Source organism: Camarhynchus parvulus, chromosome 5 (assembly GCF_901933205.1).
Source record: "Camarhynchus parvulus chromosome 5, STF_HiC, whole genome shotgun sequence".
NCBI classification, from domain to species: Eukaryota; Metazoa; Chordata; class Aves; order Passeriformes; family Thraupidae; genus Camarhynchus; species Camarhynchus parvulus.
This window is the reverse complement of record NC_044575.1, coordinates 2,486,602-2,506,953: the sequence shown is the minus strand read 5'-3', so window position 1 is coordinate 2,506,953 and position 20,352 is coordinate 2,486,602. Positions and strand designations below refer to the sequence as shown.

General features: G+C 42.7%; 2 protein-coding genes across 4 annotated transcripts in view; one reads left to right on the top strand and one right to left on the bottom strand.

Moving 5' to 3' along the window:
• Positions 1-7,298, top strand: part of CSTF3 (cleavage stimulation factor subunit 3) — a 44,408-nt gene extending 37,110 nt beyond the window's left edge. Inside the window, exons 14-21 of the mRNA XM_030948651.1 lie at positions 180-323; positions 426-528; positions 1,962-2,031; positions 3,211-3,406; positions 4,871-5,024; positions 5,412-5,506; positions 5,639-5,699; positions 6,597-7,298. Coding sequence (XP_030804511.1) covers positions 180-323; positions 426-528; positions 1,962-2,031; positions 3,211-3,406; positions 4,871-5,024; positions 5,412-5,506; positions 5,639-5,699; positions 6,597-6,799 — 1,026 coding nt within the window. The 3' untranslated portion in view covers positions 6,800-7,298. The remainder of the gene's footprint in view (positions 1-179; positions 324-425; positions 529-1,961; positions 2,032-3,210; positions 3,407-4,870; positions 5,025-5,411; positions 5,507-5,638; positions 5,700-6,596) is intronic.
• Positions 7,299-19,966, bottom strand: TCP11L1 (t-complex 11 like 1). 3 transcript variants are annotated; one of them, XM_030948652.1, is made up of 10 exons: positions 19,850-19,966; positions 18,461-18,626; positions 16,181-16,313; positions 14,837-14,957; positions 13,970-14,190; positions 12,796-12,932; positions 12,166-12,359; positions 11,693-11,874; positions 10,828-11,000; positions 7,299-10,618 (listed from the first exon to the last, which is right to left on the bottom strand). In XM_030948652.1, the coding sequence occupies exons 2-10, from the start codon at positions 18,612-18,614 to the stop codon at positions 10,383-10,385; spliced, it is 1,551 nt and encodes a 516-aa protein (XP_030804512.1). In that variant the 5' UTR covers positions 18,615-18,626; positions 19,850-19,966; the 3' UTR covers positions 7,299-10,382. The 3 variants fall into 3 exon arrangements, with proteins under 3 accessions (XP_030804512.1, XP_030804513.1, XP_030804514.1); XM_030948653.1 differs by having other exon boundaries at positions 18,476-18,626; XM_030948654.1 differs by lacking the exon at positions 19,850-19,966 and having other exon boundaries at positions 16,181-16,309; positions 18,461-18,567.
• Between the last annotated feature and the right edge of the window lie 386 nt (positions 19,967-20,352).

The window sequence follows — 20,352 nt, the reverse complement described above, 5'->3', positions numbered from 1 at the left end:
AGGTTTGCCTCGGTATTTAAAGCAAAACAACCCAGAGGCACAAGACAGCCTTGTTTCTATTAGGATTCATCTGCTGTATTTTGGGAGTCATGATTACTTCAGACATAATAAAAACCTTAATGATACCCTGGTGTTCTTTGTTAGCACTGATGCTATTTAAATATTAATGTGCACCTTAGGTTTATATCCAGTACATGAAATTTGCAAGGCGAGCAGAAGGCATTAAATCCGGAAGGACGATATTTAAGAAAGCGAGAGAGGATGCCCGGACCCGCCACCATGTCTATGTTACTGCAGCTTTAATGGAGTATTATTGTAGTAAGGTAACCACAGGTGCTCACCCTGATCCTAAACAAGTGCCAGGAGGCTGCACAGCTCACTGAAGCTAATAACTTTTTTTTTTTTTCCCCCTCCAATGTTTGCAGGATAAGTCTGTGGCCTTTAAGATTTTTGAGCTAGGGCTGAAAAAATATGGGGACATTCCAGAATATGTACTGGCATATATCGACTACCTTTCCCACCTTAATGGTAAGCTTTGAGCTTTGAGAGGTCTAATGAAGCATTACTCTGTGAGTTTAGGTCCAGGCCAGGTTCTTGGTGTGAAGCTCAGCAGTTAATCTGAACACAAAACCTGCTGCTGCTTTGTCTGAACCGAAGCTCCAGAAGTCTGGTGACATTAAATCTGGATTCTGCTGAAGGGAGGAGAGTGAACTTTCCAAATTGTAACTCGCTGCCGGTGCAGGACTTTTACAGCATCTGCTGTGAACAGTGGGAAGTACACTGAGGAATTTAAATCCCGAGGAAAAGGATTTAGAGCAGTTTACAGTCAGCATGGGAGGAGTGAGGGATTAGCTGCTCCTGACTAGGATGAATTTAAACTCGTTCTCCCCAAGTAGATGAGATGAGCGAGATGTAAAATCAATACTGGGCATGTCAGTCATGCTTGGAGGGTGCTGGGGAGCTGCAATGGAAAGAGCAGGGCACAGGGGCTGGGGAAACCCAGGCAGGAGGTGGAGGTGGTGGTGGAAGGGCTCTGGGTGGGATTCCCTGGGGCAGGGGCTGAATGGCCTCCTTAAAAAGGAAACCCAAGCTGCTGTGTGCATTCTGCAGCACCAGGCACCATTCATTCATCTGTCAGGCTGCAGTTCCTGGGGTTTTCAGGCACTGGGAGTTTTTAAAGATTTTTGTGGGTTTTTTCCTCCTGTGAGCTATAAAATGAGAGATTTTATCTAAGTTAAAGTATATTTAATTTTGCTCTAAGTTAAGCTAAGGGTCTACATAAATATTGACAATACCTCACTGTAAGTTGCCGTGAGAAAAAATGATCTTAGAACTCCCTAGTTTATTGGTCTATTTTAATAACCCAGCAGAACTCCTGAAACCCAGGAGAACTGATCTCTGAGCTGTAAGTGCAGGAGGTGGTGCAGTGCACAGGGCAGGAGTTGGCAGTTTTAGGAACAAACCCACCAACCTCTCCATTCCCCCAGCTGGCAATGTGCAAAGACTGACTGCTTGCTGGGAGCCAGGTCTAATAATTTTGGGGGGATTCTGAGGACTATACAAGCATATTAATATTGCCCTGATTTAAAAGGGAAATAATGAATCAAAAGGCCAAATTTAAATTTGCCAACATATGCTACTGAGATAATTCAAGAAAATCAATAAAACCCCCAGAAATCCTGAAGAGATGCCAAGCAATAGCTGTGCTCTTATACAAGAACCTGTAGTAGGATAAGTTTGTCACTATCAGTAAAAACAGACTCCTAAAGAACAAATTCACATTGGAATTTAACATCAGGGAAGTTTTGTGTGGACAGTCAGATCTCTTTTTACTTACTGAAATTCAAATCCATGAATTATGCTTAATTCAATGTACACATCTCTTTGAATGGACATATTTTAACTTGTCTTTACTATATTTTACTCAGTGTGATTTTTTTTTTTGCTTTCTATTTTTAAAGAGGACAACAATACAAGAGTTTTGTTTGAACGTGTTTTAACTTCAGGGAGCCTTCCACCTGAGAAATCTGGGTATGTCTGCAAAACAGTTTCACTGCTCTGGAAAAGATACATAACCCCTTTGAACCATAAATACCCCAAAGAAATTAGAAACGTGAAGAGCAGGACGAAATTAGGTACAGATGTTCCTTCCCCTCTTCATGCTGTCCAAAATAGCAACAGCTGTGACAGATTTGGGAAAGTCCCTATCCCACCTCTAGTGAAATTCATTAATTTATTGACTTTAAAACCTCACTGATGCAGGTTCGTTGAGGATAGAGTGCAAAATCCTCCTGTACAGTGAGGATTCAGTGGTCTGAGCTGAGAAGGTGAGTCAGGAATTTGTTGAGGAGGGTGCTGAGCATCTCCCAGCCATGAAAATAAAACAGGAAAAGAACCAGAAAGGACTTGGATTAACCACTCACTGCCATATTTGCATTACTACTTTTTAAGTTTCTTTCTCAAAAAAAAATGACCACCAAAGCCTTGCAGTCTGAGGGTTCACTGCACCATTATTACTCTGGTAGACAAAAGCATCAAAATTAAGGAATCAAATATGGCATATTTGTTCTGCACTTCAGTTCTGATCTTTTGTGAGAAATATTTTTATACCCAATTTAAAAGTGACAAAACACAAGAGCTTAAAAGCTGAACCTTCTTCAAAGGTGAACTCCAAAGCTAAAATGAAAGTTGAATCAAATCCAGAAATATGGTCAGATGTTGCTTTAGTTATATATGAGATTTTCCATGGAGAAATCAGCAGTAACTATATATATTTTGGGCTGTATAAAATTCTGAAGCGCTGCCTGTTTTGTTCTTGCCAGTTAGAATGTGCTGCTCTGTGCAGAGGAACTAGATCATAACACATGGTAAAAAGTCCTTCCCATGTGAGCATCAGAGTGAAGCTGTGTGTACAGGATGAGCAGAGTGTCTGATAAAAGCTCACCTCAAATGCTGAAGTCCTTGACACCAGAATCCCTTTCCTTTCTGTAACAAATTCCTTTGCAGTCCACCAGACTGAGAGCTCTTACAGAAATACAGGAGGCACTGGGAGGGCAATGCCTATTTTAGATGCACCTAAAGCAAATAACAGAAATGGCCATGGCCTCCCAGGTGGGCTCCTCTGGCTCTGTCCTCTTGTGGGTTTGTAACTGGGTTGTGCTCAGTGTTCCTTCCTCCTTCAGTAACTCTCAGTGTCCTGTTCTGTTCCAGGGAGATCTGGGCTCGGTTTTTAGCCTTTGAAAGTAACATTGGGGATCTGGCCAGCATCCTGAAGGTGGAAAAAAGGAGGTTTACAGCCTTCAAGGAAGAATATGAGGGCAAAGAAACAGCTCTGCTGGTGGACAGGTACAAGTTCATGGATCTGTACCCTTGCTCTGCCAGTGAGCTGAAGGCCCTTGGTTATAAGGTAAGTGGGTAAGAACACTTCAGTTCACTGTTGTTCTTCTCAGTCCTAAGAATCTTGGGCAATTCCTTGTTTAGGACTTGCCTTATAGTCCTTCCCCTTGCTAGAAAAGCAGGTAAAATAGGCCTGTTCTTCCTCCTCCTCCTCCTCCTCCTCCTCCTCCTTCTCCTGGGCAGCAAAGTGCCAGAGGCCAAGTGCAGAAAGGAGCCAGGACCATCAGTACCAGCTGCAGTTTTGGGTATTCCTGGTTACCTCCCATCTTCCCATGGAGAGGACAGTGTGTTAATGCCATCACCTTGCAGCTACAGGCCTCCACATCTTAGCTCCTTCAAAAACCAGAGCTGTGTGGGAGATTTGTAGGATCAGGTCACCTGAATGAAATATGGCTGGCTGTCCTGCTCTGAGGTGGCAGAGCTCCCCTGACTTTACAGGGAACTGCATCAAAGCCCCCATGCTGCAGTGCCAGTGTTTGTTGGGAATGGCTGAGGAAAGCTCTTGGCAGGGAGCAGTGGTGCCTCTTTTTTCAGTTTTTGCTGCCATGTGGAGTTCAAAGTCTCAGCCAGACCCCTGTATCTGATGGTCTCCTGTTTTGTTTCTAACCACATGTATTTTTACTATTTCTGTCATTTAACACTTTGGGGAATCATTAGAACAGAACAGGATGTTGGTTTACAATTTTTCAAGGCTGCCAGAGAAGCAGAAACAGCTGATTGCCATTTGCATGGACAGGAAGAGAACTCTCAATCCATGGTTCTAAAGCAGTGCCTCAGCTTCCACTTACTTCTTACACAGAAAAATAATGTATGAAAAATACAGATGCCATCAAAGTTAACAAAGCAGCTGCATTGTTGACCATCACAGAGCTCTAAAATAATCTGATAGGTGGAAATCAGATTCACATTGAGCCACTGAATACTTTTTTTTGAATGCAATGGGGGCAAAGTTATTTTGAGGTTAGATGGGAGCTTACAAGCAAGTACATTTTGCTAAATGCATGCAGGGCAGTGTGTACCTAAGATGGTGCAGTCCTGCTGCTTGGAACATGCCAAAACAAAATCCTGTTTGACCTGATGCTTTGCATGCCTGCTGACTGCCTTATGCTTTACTTCTTTTCCAGCTAAAGCAATCTAGGAATGAAATGAGGGAGAAATGATAGTTGTGAAGGCCTAGTGGTCTGCACCTGTTCACCTAAATCCTCTTAACCTAAAAAAGGAGCCACTCCAAAATGACAACCACACGTTCAGGAACAGAAACAAGTGTTTCCATTCCAATCCATTGGGTCGCAGTAGGATTAAAATCTTTAATGAAACCATGCAAGTTTTGCCCAGATGGTCTTGTGAGAGGCCATCTGAGATGATAATGAAGACAAAGTGAAAAAAGCAACTGGTGCAGGGCGAGGTTTTGCTCTGTAATTGGAGCTAGCAATGTGATCCTGCCAAGTTCACACTCTCTAATTGGCTTTCACAGGATGTCTCCCGTGCCAAGCTAGCAGCAATAATTCCAGACCCTGTGGTTGCACCTTCCATCGTGCCTGTCCTCAAGGATGAAGTAGACAGGAAACCTGAATATCCCAAACCAGACACCCAGCAGATGATTCCATTTCAGCCAAGACACTTAGCACGTAAGTCAGGCTTTGGGGAGTGGTTGTGTTTCACCTGTGGTGAGTTGGGAACCTGGCTGTTCAGCCAGCCTAATCAGAGGCTTTGCTACTCCTCAGCCATCTAAACCTGTACTTAACTCTCAGGCTGTCATTTCACTGGCTTGCTAAAGGCACATGTGTTTTAATTAATGCCAAGGTCACATGGAAATAAGTACAAGGAGTTTGGGGTCTGGTAAATGGTAATAAGCTGTTACACACATCACAGAGCAGATGGCTGAGTGAACAGTGTGGAATTAGTAGAGGCAAAAGGGACAGGGTACTAATTATTTGTATCAAATAACAATGCAGTGCAAAAGCAGCTCTGCCCAGCTGTCCTGCACTGGCTTCACCCAGCTTTTCTCCCCACAGCTCCAGGTTTACATCCTGTCCCGGGCGGGGTATTTCCTGTTCCACCAGCAGCTGTAGTTCTCATGAAGCTCCTGCCACCTCCTATTTGTTTTCAGGTTTGTTTTAAAGAACTCTGAACATTTCAGAAAGCTGTGGAAGACATTCTGTCATGACAGAACCACAGTGTGTATCACTCTATGGAAAAAAACCTTCTAAACTTTTTTTTTTTTCCTTTGGTAACAAATCAGGGTCCCTTTGTTCAAGTGGATGAGCTCATGGAGATATTCAGAAGATGCAAACTGCCAGACAGTAAGTTACTTGTCCTCTCTGGAGGCTGTGCTAGTGCTGCATGAGACTTGGGTTTACATATGGATATTTCTGTCTAAAACCCAGACCTCATTTACAGATTGTAATTAGTGTTTAAGAGCAGAGGAGATTGCACTGGAATCTGCATAGAGATGTTTGCACTTTTACCTGGAGGGAGGCAACAAAAAGTCAAAAAACTGCAAATCACCAGCTGCTCTTTAATATGTTGGTGGTATCAGCTGAAAAAAAGAAATTAAGATTTTGAGAATACCCTTTAAAGGCAGCATTTCCAGCAGCATTGCAGCTGCAACATGAAATTACAAATTTGCAGCATAGTGAGGGATAACTCTGAGTGCATGTTGTTGCAGTGCCTGGGCACAAGCTGCAGGCAGCTTTCTGAGCTCTTGCAAAGGGAAGGAGGGTTCTGGAACAGAGAAACAGCACAGATACTACAGCAGATGATAATATCTTCAAGAAAGAAATGTAGTATTTAATTTCTTTGAGTGAAACTAAAATATCTATTTAAATTATACAGGGTATTTTTGAGGCTTCCTCTGTTGAGAAGCAGAAACTGACTTGTTCTGCAGCCTCTCTTGTGAATCATTAACTAGTTACCCTGATTCCCAAAAGGCTTTCCTGTTTTACTGCAGCTCTCAAATGACCTCAATTGCTGTGGAAAGGGAGGGCTCGAGCTGGAGCAGCAGCATTTCCTTTGTAACTGGTGCTCACCACAGCTCAGAGTTTCAGACAGCCAAGGGTTAATATTTGTAAAACAGGGCAGGAAAAGTGCCTCATGCTGCAGAAGTGTCCCCAGGGTGTCTGTGGGTGTCCCTGCTGGGGTGCTGGGTGCTGGGCAGGCTCTGAGCTCCCCCCTGAGTGCCTCTGTGTTTCTCTCTGAAGCTGTTGACGAAGCCGTACGGATAATCACGGGCGGCCTGCCTGAGATAGCTGTGGAAGGCAATGGACCTGTGGAAAACAACACCATTCTCAACAAGACTGTGAAGAGATCACATGAGGATTCTGATGATGATGAGGAGAAAGGATCTGTAGTTCCCCCCGTACATGACATTTACAGAGCACGACAGCAAAAGAGAATCCGGTGAAACGAGTTTGGAGTTCTGCTGTGACAGACAAAGACTTGCATTGAATCAGTCTCTTAAAAGTCAAGCATTTAAAAGGGACAGCTGCAAACAAAAAAATCCTTGAACATGGTTTTGTTACTGTGGTGCCTCTTCTCCCATATGGTTCTTGATCTGAAAACAGCCCGAACAACCTTAGAATGTGCTCTGAACAAAACTCGGTTTTCAAAACCAAAAGTGCAAAATGTCAAAACTGTATTTTGTTCTTCAAGGGTGTACACATCTACCACTTGAACTCTTGTGGGTTTTCAACAGTTTTATTTTAAAAACTGGATGGCTTATACTTGTGAAGCATTTTTAATTCACATTTTCTGGAAAACAGTTGTTCTCAGTTTGTTCATGTAGTGTCCTGCCTTATTGTTCGTTTTTATTTATGGCAGAACGTAAGGAATCTGTTTTGTAGTTGAAAATTTAAAATGACAACAAAAGACCATTCCTTTAAAATAAAAGGATATCCATAACATCATGCCTCATTCTGGTTTTATTCAAACACAACAAGGTACTTCTTAAATATTACTCAGCCACTTCAAAAGCAATGCTAATTATACCGTCACAGGAAATTGATCAGAGCATACATATTAGAATGGAGCTTGGTTTCCATTTTCTACAGGATACAGCACACTTTGGCTTGTAATTCCAGGACTGTTTGAAGAAGACAGCATTGTAAGACTAACTCAGCTCAGTGTGGGTAGGCCAGGAGCACTGGCTCACACAGCCTGGTCCTGGATACCTGCACTGCTCTTCCACGTAATGCACAAAGCTAAACGTTAATTATCAGCTACATCGTTGCACTTATTATCTTCAAACAAGCTAAAGAAACACTATGTGAGCTTTCCAAGCAGTTTCTATGCCTACTTCAGCTTTTCACTTAGAATTGGCTGTGATAAGATTGACTCTGATAAGATCCTAAGAACCCCTTAGACTAGAGGGCAGTCAGAGCCATTCCCAGCCCAGCACAGCTGCCCCAGGGCTCCTCTGCCAGGGCAAGGGGGAAGCAGCACCTGCCCCTGGAGATGGGGCTGGCTTTGGCCATTCTGGAGTGTCCTCCTTGCTTTGCCACTCAATTGCAGCTCCCTGTTTTTCGAGAGGATGTAGAGATGTTTGTCAAACACTCTCCTTAAACAGAACAACCTGGGAGAATCATTACCTTGCACCTGTGGGAAGTTACTGCAGTTCCTTTAGGTCTTTCCTGTTGAAAGGTCCCCAACACCTGTGCCAGGGGCATTTGTTCCTTTGTGTGGGCCCTGGAGGTGAGAGTGGAGCCAGGTGAGTACTGCACTGTTCCCTCATGCTAGAATCTTTCTGCTACACAAAGGCTTCGGATCAAACCCATCCTGTGAGGAGAGCTGGGATTCCCTGTGTGGGCCCTGCGAGCAGCCATCTCCTCAGTGAGGGTTTTATCCACTGCCAGAGCAGTGCCCTGCACCCTGCCATCAGTCACACACCTTTCAAGGGCTTTTCTTTGTGCCATGATGCTCCTCCCCACACCCTCGAGCTCGTCCTGTACCTCACCTAACCCTGTGCCTCTAAAGGCAGCTCCTAGGCAGGACTGAATGATAAAACAACAGCAGCAATTCCTAACCTGTGCAGCTCTCATTCAGGAAAATGGAAACAGCTGTGCCTTGCTTATCTATCCTGGTGCTATCATGTCCAGCAGTGGTGGCTCTGGTAGCTCCCTGAGCACAGGCTGAGGGAGCTGGTGCAGCTGCAGAGCTTCAGGCTGTGATGTGAGCAGAGCCTGCTCTAATAGCAAAGCCCAGCAAGCTGAGGCAGCAGCCTTGAAGGCCTCTGTAGAATCTTTTGCTGATCCAAAGAGTGAAATAGATCCTACTCAGAACCCTTTTTTTTTTTCTGGCTAACCAACCTCATTTTTGAGTTCTCAAAGAAGGATTCAAAGACAGACATTCATTTGGCCAAGAGAAAAATCACTTGTCTGAGCTGATGTAATCTCTCTCACAGGGTTTTGCTGGGTTTTTCCCTTGGGGAAGGGGCTTTGTAATCAATGAGAAAAGATTTGGTTTAGAGTTGCATAGGCTACTATAGAAAAAAAGGTCTTATTTCTTCCATCCCCCTCCAAACACAAAGTTGGCGCAGCTTCATCCACACTGGCATTCAAAGGAAACTGGAAAGGGAAGCATCAACAGTGGATCACAATCAAGTGCTTCTGCAAGTTCTGCTTGGCTGATTCCTAAATTAACCTGCCTGTTGGCAATACAAGGGCCCTTCAATCATTTATTTCACCTACCTTGTTGTTTTTTTTTAAAGTCAGCACGTTCTGGTTTGGACAACCTCATACTTGGGCCACTTACTGTGAGTAACTACAAACTTTGCTTTCACAAAACCATCAAATATTGATTACTGTAATACACAGTTGTGCTCAACCAGAGGAAAATTTCACTTACCTCCCAGCTGAGCCTGAGATTGCAATGTAAGATCACTGGGCTCTTCTCCTCTATACAACATGTAGCTTACTAAATTCGAGACCTACAAATATTCTAAGTTTCAAGAACACATCTAGAAAGTGAAAAAAATCTACTAAAAGATTCCCTGTATATTCAAACTAACATCAAACCATTCACCTCTCACAGTACATTAAAACCACTTATACTGCCCACAGTGCTCTGCACAAGATATTTTTGAAGACATGATTGAATATGCAACCATCCCCTGTTGTAGTTTTTAAAAAAGCCCAAAATTTTCAACTTGAAGTTTCACACACTTTAAATCCACCTTCTGCAAATGAGAATTTACTTTAAAATTAGTATTTCACCTAAAAAGGAGTAAATTGCTAGGAAAAAAAAAAGGTAAGAAATGCCACTTTTATCAAAACTTTTAGCTCTGCCCTTTCTGAAATCTTTACAAGATATAAATACAGCTGCAATCTATAAGATTGCCACCTCTGGGAGTACTGTACATAGCAGAGGACAGTTACCCAATAACCAGAAAATTTGCTACAAAAATATATTATGTTTTGTAACATCTGCAGGTAAACAGCAAAAAAATGCTATTAAAAATGCAGTAAAATACAGAAAAAACTAGTAAGCCATACTCACCATAAAGTTATAGTAAAGTGCTGCTTGGCTTGGTGTTTTGTCTGGTAAAGTTCATCTTTAGAATTTTAACTTAATTAATTCTTTAAGATTAAAAAAAAATTCACCCCTTCTGGGAAGAACCATTGCTAATCAGCTCTGGATAAATTAAACTAAGTTCACTGTAAATTAAGAGTTAAATGCCCTGAAATGAGCCACTTAAATACAAAGTTTGGTTCTTAAACTTGCCCTACCTATCACCAGCTCAAAAATCTAAACATTGCAGCCAGAAAACTCCTATGATATCCCCTTCCCCAGGTTGCATAATTATATTAGAAATTCATCTCTCATATTTTACCTCAGAACCCTTTTGGCATCTCCTCTGTTTCCCTCACCAGTCAGCACTCGTGGGTTAAAAGGAACCAGTATTTACACGGAAAGCTGTTTTCCTAGACAAATATTGGTACAAGTTTTATTTAATAGCTGACAATACTGTAGTGATAGCACACAGATTGGTTTTATGATTCTTCTGACTTCCCTACAATTTGGGATTCTTCCTTAGTCAGTATTTTGCCAAGGACTGCATCATAGTAAGGGCTGAAGACCATTCTGTTGTAGTTGACAAGACGAATGTACTTGGCAGCAATCTCCTCCAGCTCCCTCTGAATGGGGCCTAATCCTCCAGGAATGGCAGGCAATGATTTCTGGTGACTGGATGCAAGATAATTCTCCAGAAACTTTTGAATTCGAGAATCTGGAAAAAAAGGGGTTTGGTTTGTTTGCAGAAGAGATGGTGAATTAGAAACAGCGTCACCTCATGTGAAATGCAACAAGCCTGAACGTGGTCAGCAAGTTGGAAAGACAACATGGAAACAATGTGGAAACAACAGGGAAAGAGGAGCCCTGCACATGCCCCAGCCCCAGCTCCACAGACAGGCAGAGCAGAGCACTCTCCAGACCTACCTATGAGCTTGGAGATGGAGTTATCTGGGCTGGCCACTGCCTGGATCTGCCCCTTCAGCACAGCCTCTCTCTCAGCTGAGAAAGGGGTAAAGCCATGCTGGGAAAGGCAGCTGTTCACCTCAGCACACACCTTCTCACCCACGGTGGCCAGGGATTCCTTCAGGTTAAAGGAGCTAGAAAACATGAGGTACAGCACAACTGTATTAGTTACCCACTGTTTGCCCACTTTTTAAAAATAAATCATTCAATTAGATTTGCCTGACTTATCAAATGTAGTGAGAAAAGCCTAATGCAGATAAAGCCAATTATAAAGATTAATCCAGTTATATATACATGAAAAATAAAGCTGAGATCTAAAGCAAGGAAGTAGGAACACATTCAAGACTTCAAGCCTGAACAATCCATACACATAAGAACTGACTTTCTGCCTGAGGACAGCTCTGACTAAAGCAAAACCTAGAGGTGTAATCACTGAATCTGCAGGGAGCTCACTGTGCCACACTCAAGTGGGAAACAAATCTTCCTCTCCTGTAAAAAAGCTCCCATAGAATGAACTTCACTAGTTCCATAGATTTTTATCTCCCAGGTTTTTGGGGAGCGTGGCCCAAACTCTGAGCAGGGGCAGCTGCTGGCACTCTCCTATCCTCCATGGAAAACACACTCTAAGAAGAGCAGCTTGTACAAACCATGAAAGAGCAGATTAAGGAAAGACAGCTCTGTGTGAGTTAGCTGAAGGAAAACTGGACTCATAGAAAGCCTGCATTTCCTGCAGTCCACAGCCAGAAAGTGGCTGAAGCTGATCATTTCCCAGGGTGCCAGGAGAGCTCCAGCTGCCCTGAGAGCAGGGTTGCTGTGCTGTACTCACGGGAGATGCATTCCTGTCAGCAGCACCTTGACGATGGTTTTGATCCTGTCGGCGAAGCCAGGCACGTCGATGAGCGCTGGGCCTGCTGCACTGAACGTGACCAGCAGCACTGTCCCCACCACCAGCAGCTGCTCCAGCTCCAGCTGCATCTCCAGGAAGCGTGTCTGGTCCATCAGCAGCGTCTGCAGGGAGGGAGCCAGCAGAGCAGGGAGTCAGTCTGCAGGGCTGGGAAGGGTCAGCAAAGGGAACAGCAGGCCAGCAACAGGAGCACAGTGAGAAGCACTGGCTCCTCTCCCCCAGCTAAGCAGCTTTCAGCACTGAGACACAAGTTAGAGCTGCCCCATCTCCCAGTCAGAGATCTATGGTTTAGCACTGTATGCGTTGCCAGGCCAAAAATCCAAACAGCTTCTGCTGTGTGCTGGAACTAGAGGAGTGGAACAAGCACAAAACCAACTTTTCTGTTAAATACCTACTTCTGGAAAAGGCCTGTTCACGTGATCCCACTTCAGAAGCTTCAGATAGGCCTGATTTTGTACAGCAGTGAAGCACAAGGCAGAAGCTCCACCAGTGGCACCATCATTGCAGTGGGGAGGCAACATTTCATGTCCCAGCTTTGCAAGATCATCTGCTGCTTCTTGCAACCACTTTGTGACAAGGTCTAAAGAATCTGGAAGAGCAGGGGAAAAAAAGTCTTGTTGAGAAAATTCCTTTTCACAGTTAGGTTCTTCCACCAATAATTTCCAAACAATCCCATTAGTTACTATGACTAATGCCCATGATATCAGGTATGACATGCATTTCATTTATTGCATCAAGCAGAACATCTAAACAAAACCACACAGCTACAGGAAATCAGAGGTGAGATGATGCTGGGTAATCATGCCCTACACTGTACTGAAATAAAACTGAATGTACCAAGGGCACAACTATTGTTCTGGCAGGCTTTTTCTAACCACAGTTTTGGCGCACAAGCCCCAAAATGTCATTTACCATATGAATTCTAGAACTTATAAAAATATCTGAGTTCTTTTCATGATCTACAAGCAAAGACACGCAGTTTACTGGGAGGTCGGGGGGGAAGAAAGAAAGGAACAAAGTCATACTTGGCTGTTTCTCAAGAAACTCCTGAAACTTCTTTCTTTCATATTCAGCAGACTGCTGCATTAATTTTGGCCTAATACTACTGACAGCGAAGTTTGCCATATCCATTTTCATTAGGTCTAATACAGAGAAAATTGCTCTAAACAAACAAACAGAAAAAGTTATTCGAGGCTGCAGATGTTTCAGAGGTGCTGTTTACAAGATTTATTACAGGTTGTCTAAAGAAAGAGCAAAAACATGCATGGGAAACAGTAACAGCTTAACAACTTCAGAGCATGAGACAGAGAAAGCTGGAGCAAGCATGTACATGCATGCATGTGCCTCTTCCAAGTGGGAAACAAATCTTGCTCTCCTGTAAAAAAGCTTTCATGGAATTAACTTCACTAGCTCCACAGATTGTATCTCTCAGGATGTGCAGTATTGTATATGAAAAGATATCTGGTTTTCCTTGCATGCCATGGCTATTGGCAGCCTGGAAAGCCAGCCTCAGTGGGAAGTGAATAATCAGACCCAAGGGGCAAAAAGGAAAAAAACAAACAAACAAACACCAAAGAAAAACACTTTCATTTCAAAGCAACCTAATTCCTGCTGGCAATATTTCTGCCAAGTCAATCCTGAACTCCTGGAAGCTTTTCAAATCAGAAAACAGCAAGGTTAATGAAGCTTCTCCCAACTACTGAGACCTTGAGCTGTTCCATGAGAACATGGTGGCAAAGCAGAAGCCTGCATGCTCCCAGATGTGGAACACACACTCCCTTTAGAGCTGACAGGGAATTCCACAGGGACTGGGGTAAAGAGAGCTCCAACTGGGAGGAAAGGACAAACTGGTTGGAAACCAGTAATGCTTTTCCCCTAAGCCCCTGTGTGCTTTTTTCACCTTCTGCTGTAGACATTCAATTCTGATACAAACTGATTATTCATCTGCTACCTTAGAGCTTATTTCCATTTGACATTTAAGCAAATGTCCTTCAGTGACATGCAGGAGCCAGACAAATACTCCAACTCACCAGATCAGACATGGCCCTTGTTAATGACTCCTGGAGCATCCTTCCCCTTCACACCCACAGCTATATCCTTTTCCCTAATACTCTTCTTTCTAGGAGTTTCAAGTTGCCCCCTCCACTTCTAAAATTATTGAAGGGACTCTGAACATGACTAATAAATACATTTCAGTACCTGAAAAGAGGAACTATGTCATTAATATCTTTCAGTTTCTTAATGTCTTCATCTCGAGCTGGAGCACAGAGAGTCCCCATCATCCCAATAACAAATTTGACCAACTTAGAAATGTCAAGGGCCCCATTCTCTGCCTCCTGTTTTATCAAATCCAGGTCAAGAACTTCTGTAATCTGGCTTCTCAGTCTAGTATGACCAGGCAACAAGAACGACAGAAGACTCTGAAATGGAAAGTTAACAGTGCATTAGTTCTACATCAAAGACCACAAGGATCCAAAGAGTTACTGAACCACCTCTCACAGAATTATAGAATCAGAAAATGGTTTGGGCCAGGAGAGACCTTAAATATCACCTAGTTAAAAACCCCTTAATGCCCCATCCAGCCTGGCCTTGAACACTACCAGGGATTCTTATCTAAACAATAAATAATTGATTTTTTTTTTTTTAATTTTTAAACCAACCACTCACCAACTCCAAGTGTTTCACCTCACACTGGGTGATACTGAAGTTACTAAGTGGCAAACCTTCTGTGGCACAGATCACACTTCAGACTGTTGTGTTTGGTTTTATCAGCCCAGAGCTGGAGGATCTCACTGATTCCATAACTAATACCAGTGCCACAACATGAAGGAAGCTTGCAATTATGGAACTGGTATTGTTTACCTGTTAATCACCTCACATGGTTTTGCATTCGGTTTTATATTCAAATTTCTCCTCTAGGATTATACAGCTTGTATATGTTCACAGTGATACAGTAGTGCAAAAGAACAAGAGGATTTTTTATGAAAGCCAAACTCCAACCACTTTTGCTCATTCAAGTGCAGCTACTCAAATTCAATCATTTCCCTTCATATCACATCATCTTACCTCTTTAATTTCTCCCAATAACTTAATTGCATGATCATATGTTGGGGGATCTTCCTTCAGCTGAGCATCCAGACAGTCCCAGAAAGCTTTATGCACAATATCTCTGACTTTCTTCTCTAAGCTGTGAATAAACATGTTAAAAAGAATGATTAGTGGTCTCTGCACCACCTTACAAAGATAACCTGCAGCTCCTGAAGCACAGCATGTAATAATATGAATACAATGTAGTAATAATGATATGATGATTAACAGAGATCCATCATTTAAAGTTACTCAGAAAAGCAAGAAAAACTGGACACAGGATTTGGAATAGTTTATGTCCTAATACGAGGTTACACACCAGCAAAGGTGGCTACAAAGTAAAACCCTTCAAAGTATTTATCACATGCTACATCTAGAAAACTGGACCAAAACAAAAATAGCAAAAATTACATTTTGTCTTCAAAAGACCAGTATTCATGTTCCTTTTAAAGGCCCCACTAAGTAAAATCAATTCCACTACACAAAATCCAGTAGTAAACCTAACAGAAATTAAGTAACTTCCCAGACACCAAATCTTGGGTTTCACTACATAAGTACTGCACCTACTCTGAGATAAAGGCCCAGATCAGTCTGTATACAAAAAATAAATTAATTCCACTGCTTCAGTACCAATTCCTAATTCAAAATAGTGACAGTTCCTGTTCACACTGGGTGTAACTTCAACACTGGCCCCAGTGGAGACCAAGTTCCCTCCATGAAATATGCACCCCCTGTCCCAAATCAAGCCAGGAGGCTGTCAGCCACACCTCACTGTGTGTGAGAGAGAGAAAAACAGAAGATGAAGCTTCCTCTGCTCTCCCTCTCCTCTCTCAGCAGGGCACACAATTACTGCAGACTCACACAGAGAAGGAAAGGCTTCCAACTTGAAACGAGCAACCTAATAAAACACAGGAATCTCTTCCCAAAATATGCCTGAAGAAACAGACAGGAAAAGCTAAAATAACCAGTTTCCTCTTACTCCCAACAGGCAATGAAAGCTTAAAAATTGCTCAAAGCACTACCTACATCTGCAGCCAGCCTAGGGTGCTGGGAAGGCTGCAGCCTCTGAGTCCTGGGACAAGGGGACACAACAGAAACCACAGCACTCTGGGGTTTGCACCACACATCTCCAATTAATCCAAGAGGTTCTCCTTTCAAACACACACATCTGGGGAAGCAGAACTGCACAGTTACCACCTTCTTCTTATATTCTTTCCTACTTCCTCCCAGGCAAGGCACCAGCCAGAGCCTTTACCTGAAGCACCAGAGCTGCTCTGCAGTTCTACAAACACAATTTTATTTAGTATTTGGTACCAACCTTACCTGTGTTCTGGCAGTTCAGCTGGCTTTATCTGGAAGTCTCCATTCACCACAATTTCATGTGCCAGTGCCATGTTGGTGACTCCCTTTGCTGTCTCCATGAGCTCTTCTATGGACACAGGCCGAGAGGGACTGGCTGCAACATCAATTACACTGTCAGACAGCTCTCAACAAAAGCCTGCAGAAAGAGTCTTTTGGACCCTTTCCACCTTATTGACAGTACGCAGGGTCAAATGACAGCAGCAGCTGAAGATTTTTTTCCTTTCCTTCCCTTCCTTTCCCATCTGGTGGATGGCACATGTTTGGAGTATTTCAAAAAACCAAGGAGTGGATCCCAGTTGATATTCTGGGCTCAATATGTCAATTGCTTCTATCAAGCTCCTTTAAAAACCACCTCCAAACAAAACCCCCCACACAAACCAATACTTCTTTAGGATGGCTTAAGAGCATCTTGGAATCTTTCTCCACATTGTAGGAAGAAATAATTGCAAACAGCAGCGTTTTCACCATACTACTTCCACAAGCATTGTGCAGATATTGCCATTTCAGCTTTACATTTTTCAAGGAAGTGATTTCATCCTGAAAGCAGTCAACAAACAATCACCATCCCTGTTAAGCAGCAGCACACCAGTAGCTAATTATTCTCACTACTTCCAATGCCAATGGCACTCCTCCAAACCCTTTTTTTTTTCCCCCAGAGGCCATTACTCAAACAACAGAGAACAGCAGCATCAATGCTTAAGAGCTCTTCCCCTGGCAGGCATTTGGGAGCGAGCAGGATGGGCCAGCAGCCTCAGACTGGGTGACAGGGTTGGTGCCCTGATGGATCCATTCCATTCTCTAGCTCTTTCACTTCAGCTACAGGCATGGGAGCAACATACTAATCCCAAAAGGGAAAGAAACCAAGCAGGGATCTCCAGAGGCTGAGCTCCCTGAGAAATGTTTCAGGCAAACTACCACAATCTCATTTGATAATCCATGTTGATTGGACTTAGGCAATTACACAGAAAAGGTCCTTCAAAAGGAAGTGTCCATCACTTGTCTGCCATGCAGAGCTTTTCTGAGTTCATACAGTAGGGTTCCAATGTGCTTGTGTTTCATCAGTAGCTTGCTCTTTTCATGCAGCCCTCCTAAATCCTTCTTTCCTTCTGCTTGGAGCTGAACCTTGCACAGTGACTCTGGGAACACAGCAAGGATTGATATTCTGAGAAGAACCAGCAGACAGCAGACAGGATTGATATTCTGAGAAGAACCAGCAGACAGTGCTTGTCCGAGTGCCAAATGACTTCACTCCAGCACTGGGGGCTCTAAGAGCTAAGACTCTTTCATTGGCCAAAGATTGCTCCTAAATCACATCACTTCATTCTCATACTTGCTCCCTTATAGGAGGGAAGGGCTTGAGATCAAACCACCTCTTTGTGGTACAGTGCAGGGCTAGACTGTGCCACGCTTTTTCCTTCCACATGTTCAGGGTCTCTCTCCATACAAACACCCCATTTCCCACCAGGCAACCAGCAAGGCCTGGGAACAGAAACTCCCTCAGAACTTATCTCCTCTGAGTAACACCACACTGAACACAACCAAAAAATAAAAAGAATGCAACAAACAAAATGTTACTCCCTACAGAAATATAGAAGCCTGAGCACTTCTGCTTCTTTGAATTGAATCCCTGGAGCCAAAAAAAAACTTGGTTTTATCTACAGATTTGCCAGAAATATTGGCTCCCATATTGCATCCAGACCTTCACGTTAAAAGCAGAATGGCAAAGAAAAATATGCCTTAGGAAAAATATGCAGTCCAGCTTATGTGGAAGTAGCATTAGGATTAAACATATAAGTTTCCATTTATTTTGTGAGGGGGCTGACAGGACATCCCTTTGTTGATAACAGCCTTTTCTGCCCTGCAGTGGGAACAGGGGCTGCAGCAATGCAGAAGGTTCAGCTCAAAAGGCAAACAGCAGAGTCAGTTTAGCTGGAACACACTGGGGTGGTGTTCATCCATTCCAAGAGCACAAACACACCAGGATATTTAGGATACACGTGGCTCAGAGCAATGTGGTCATTGTGTACTATTAAGAAAATGTACACACTGTGTGTACAATTAGGGAAATAAAAAGAAAACAGGGAGAAAAGTGTTACCATTTCAAGGCATAACATCAAGAGTCACAGTGAATTGCAAGACAGTCCAACTTGCACAGAATGCTACAAAACACTAGGATTGCCCCCAACAACAATTACAGAATTTAGGTTTTTTTGGTGTATTTCATAAAGCAGTTTTGCTTACACTTGGGTGTATCACCTCTGTGGGATCCTGGAGCACTCTGTCGTATTCTTTTCCGGACAGACTGATCCGAGTTGTCCAAGCTCTCCTCCTCATCCTCCTCCAAAGCACTCAACTTTTCTTCACTTGAATTTAGCTTGTCAGGATTCTGAGACATTTTCAGTTGGTTCTTTACAAAAAGAAAAAATATGAAAAAGAGAATGAATAAGCATTTTCTGACATGGCTGAGAGGGTAAACATAACCAAGAGTCCTCTTGATTAAGAAAAAAAATTAAGAATGAAAGAATTCTTATGAGGAGTTATATGATGTCATCCCCATAATGGCAGGGGACCTGGACTCAGTGACTCACTTCCCATCTTCCACAAAATGGGATGCTTTCAACACAGCTACCATTTATTTAATCTGCAGTCCTAGTCAGTTCTCAAAAATCTCAAACTGTTCCCTTGCCATAATGATACAGATGAGAGAAAAATATACTACTTTCTTTCCTAGCACTGCTCTTAAGAGAACAACAAAAACACCTACAGAACAACGCCACACACATGTTTTACAAAAGATTATGAGGCAACATTTCCTTACTACACAGCAATAAATCTTCCTGAACATAACATATCCCTGAACTATGGTCTGCCCCAACTGCTCACAGCTTAAAAACTTCCCTCTGAGCCATCCAAAAGCATTAAGAAGCAGCAAAAGAACTAGAAAGAAATTAATATAAAATTCTATTCCCATATTTTCATTACATTTAAGAGCCCTGGTTTATGCATAAAATATCACAGTTGTCTGGGTTTTTAAAATTAAGACAGCAAAGAATAGCTTTTGTAATTAAAATCTTGGTTTATTAGACACTACATATTAAAGGACATTTATATCACATTGCAGACACCTGCAGGGTACCCAAAGTTACACTGAAAAAATTACCATAGAAAACCAAGTCTCACTTGGTTCCTCATCTTCACTTATTTCATTCTCAGATTTCCCTATCAAGAATGTCATTTCTACATCCACATTGAAAACCATCACACAGGAAGCTGCTGCCTAGGCTTTAATTTCACAGAAATCTCTCAGAGAGCATATGATGTCTCTAAATTAAATAACTGAGATGTTCTGTGAAGTGGGAGTCAGGAAGAGCCTGCTTTCAAAATAAAAGAAAGCTCCTGGAAAAATAACAATTTCCTCTTTCTGCTAGTACCCCCCCATCTCCACTTTCACATTTTGAAATAAACCAAGTTCTCAGCAAGAGAAAGTCTCCAGAGGCACCTCACAGCCACTGAGAGAAAATACAGCATCAAAAACTACGCCGAAGAGGATGCAGCAGAAGCAAGCAACAGTGTAGGAATATAAAATGCAGCACTGAGATTTATTTTCATACAACAGCTGTAATAACTAACCCCGCTCCACCGGTGCTTAAATTGATTGCACAGTGTGATTCCTTGGGACAGCTGGAAAGCTCAGGGCATGGAAGGAACAGCTTTGCTCTACAGCAATGACTCAGGATCATCATCTTGCTCACTGTGTCATTTCTATTTCAGAAGAGAAAACAGCATGAAAGCTTGGGATGAATAACATAGGAGAACACCCTTGGCACACAGGCATCAGTACAGGTACTGCCAGACTCACTCCACCTCTAGATGGAGGGTGAGGAGCTCTGTTAATAAAAGGGCTGCTCACAGGAAAAGAGCATAGCAATATCAAATATAAAATAGCACTGGGTAAAGAGAGAGAGAGAGAGAGAAACCTGTTGTTGAATTTGGCTAGGATAAAAGCATTATCATATAGGTTTCCACACTCATTCCAGACTAGATGATCGTTCTTCCCATCCATTCTCTTCCACAAAGCATCCTCCTGAAGTCAAACCTGAACCACAAAAATAATTCAACCAAGCCCCACTTAA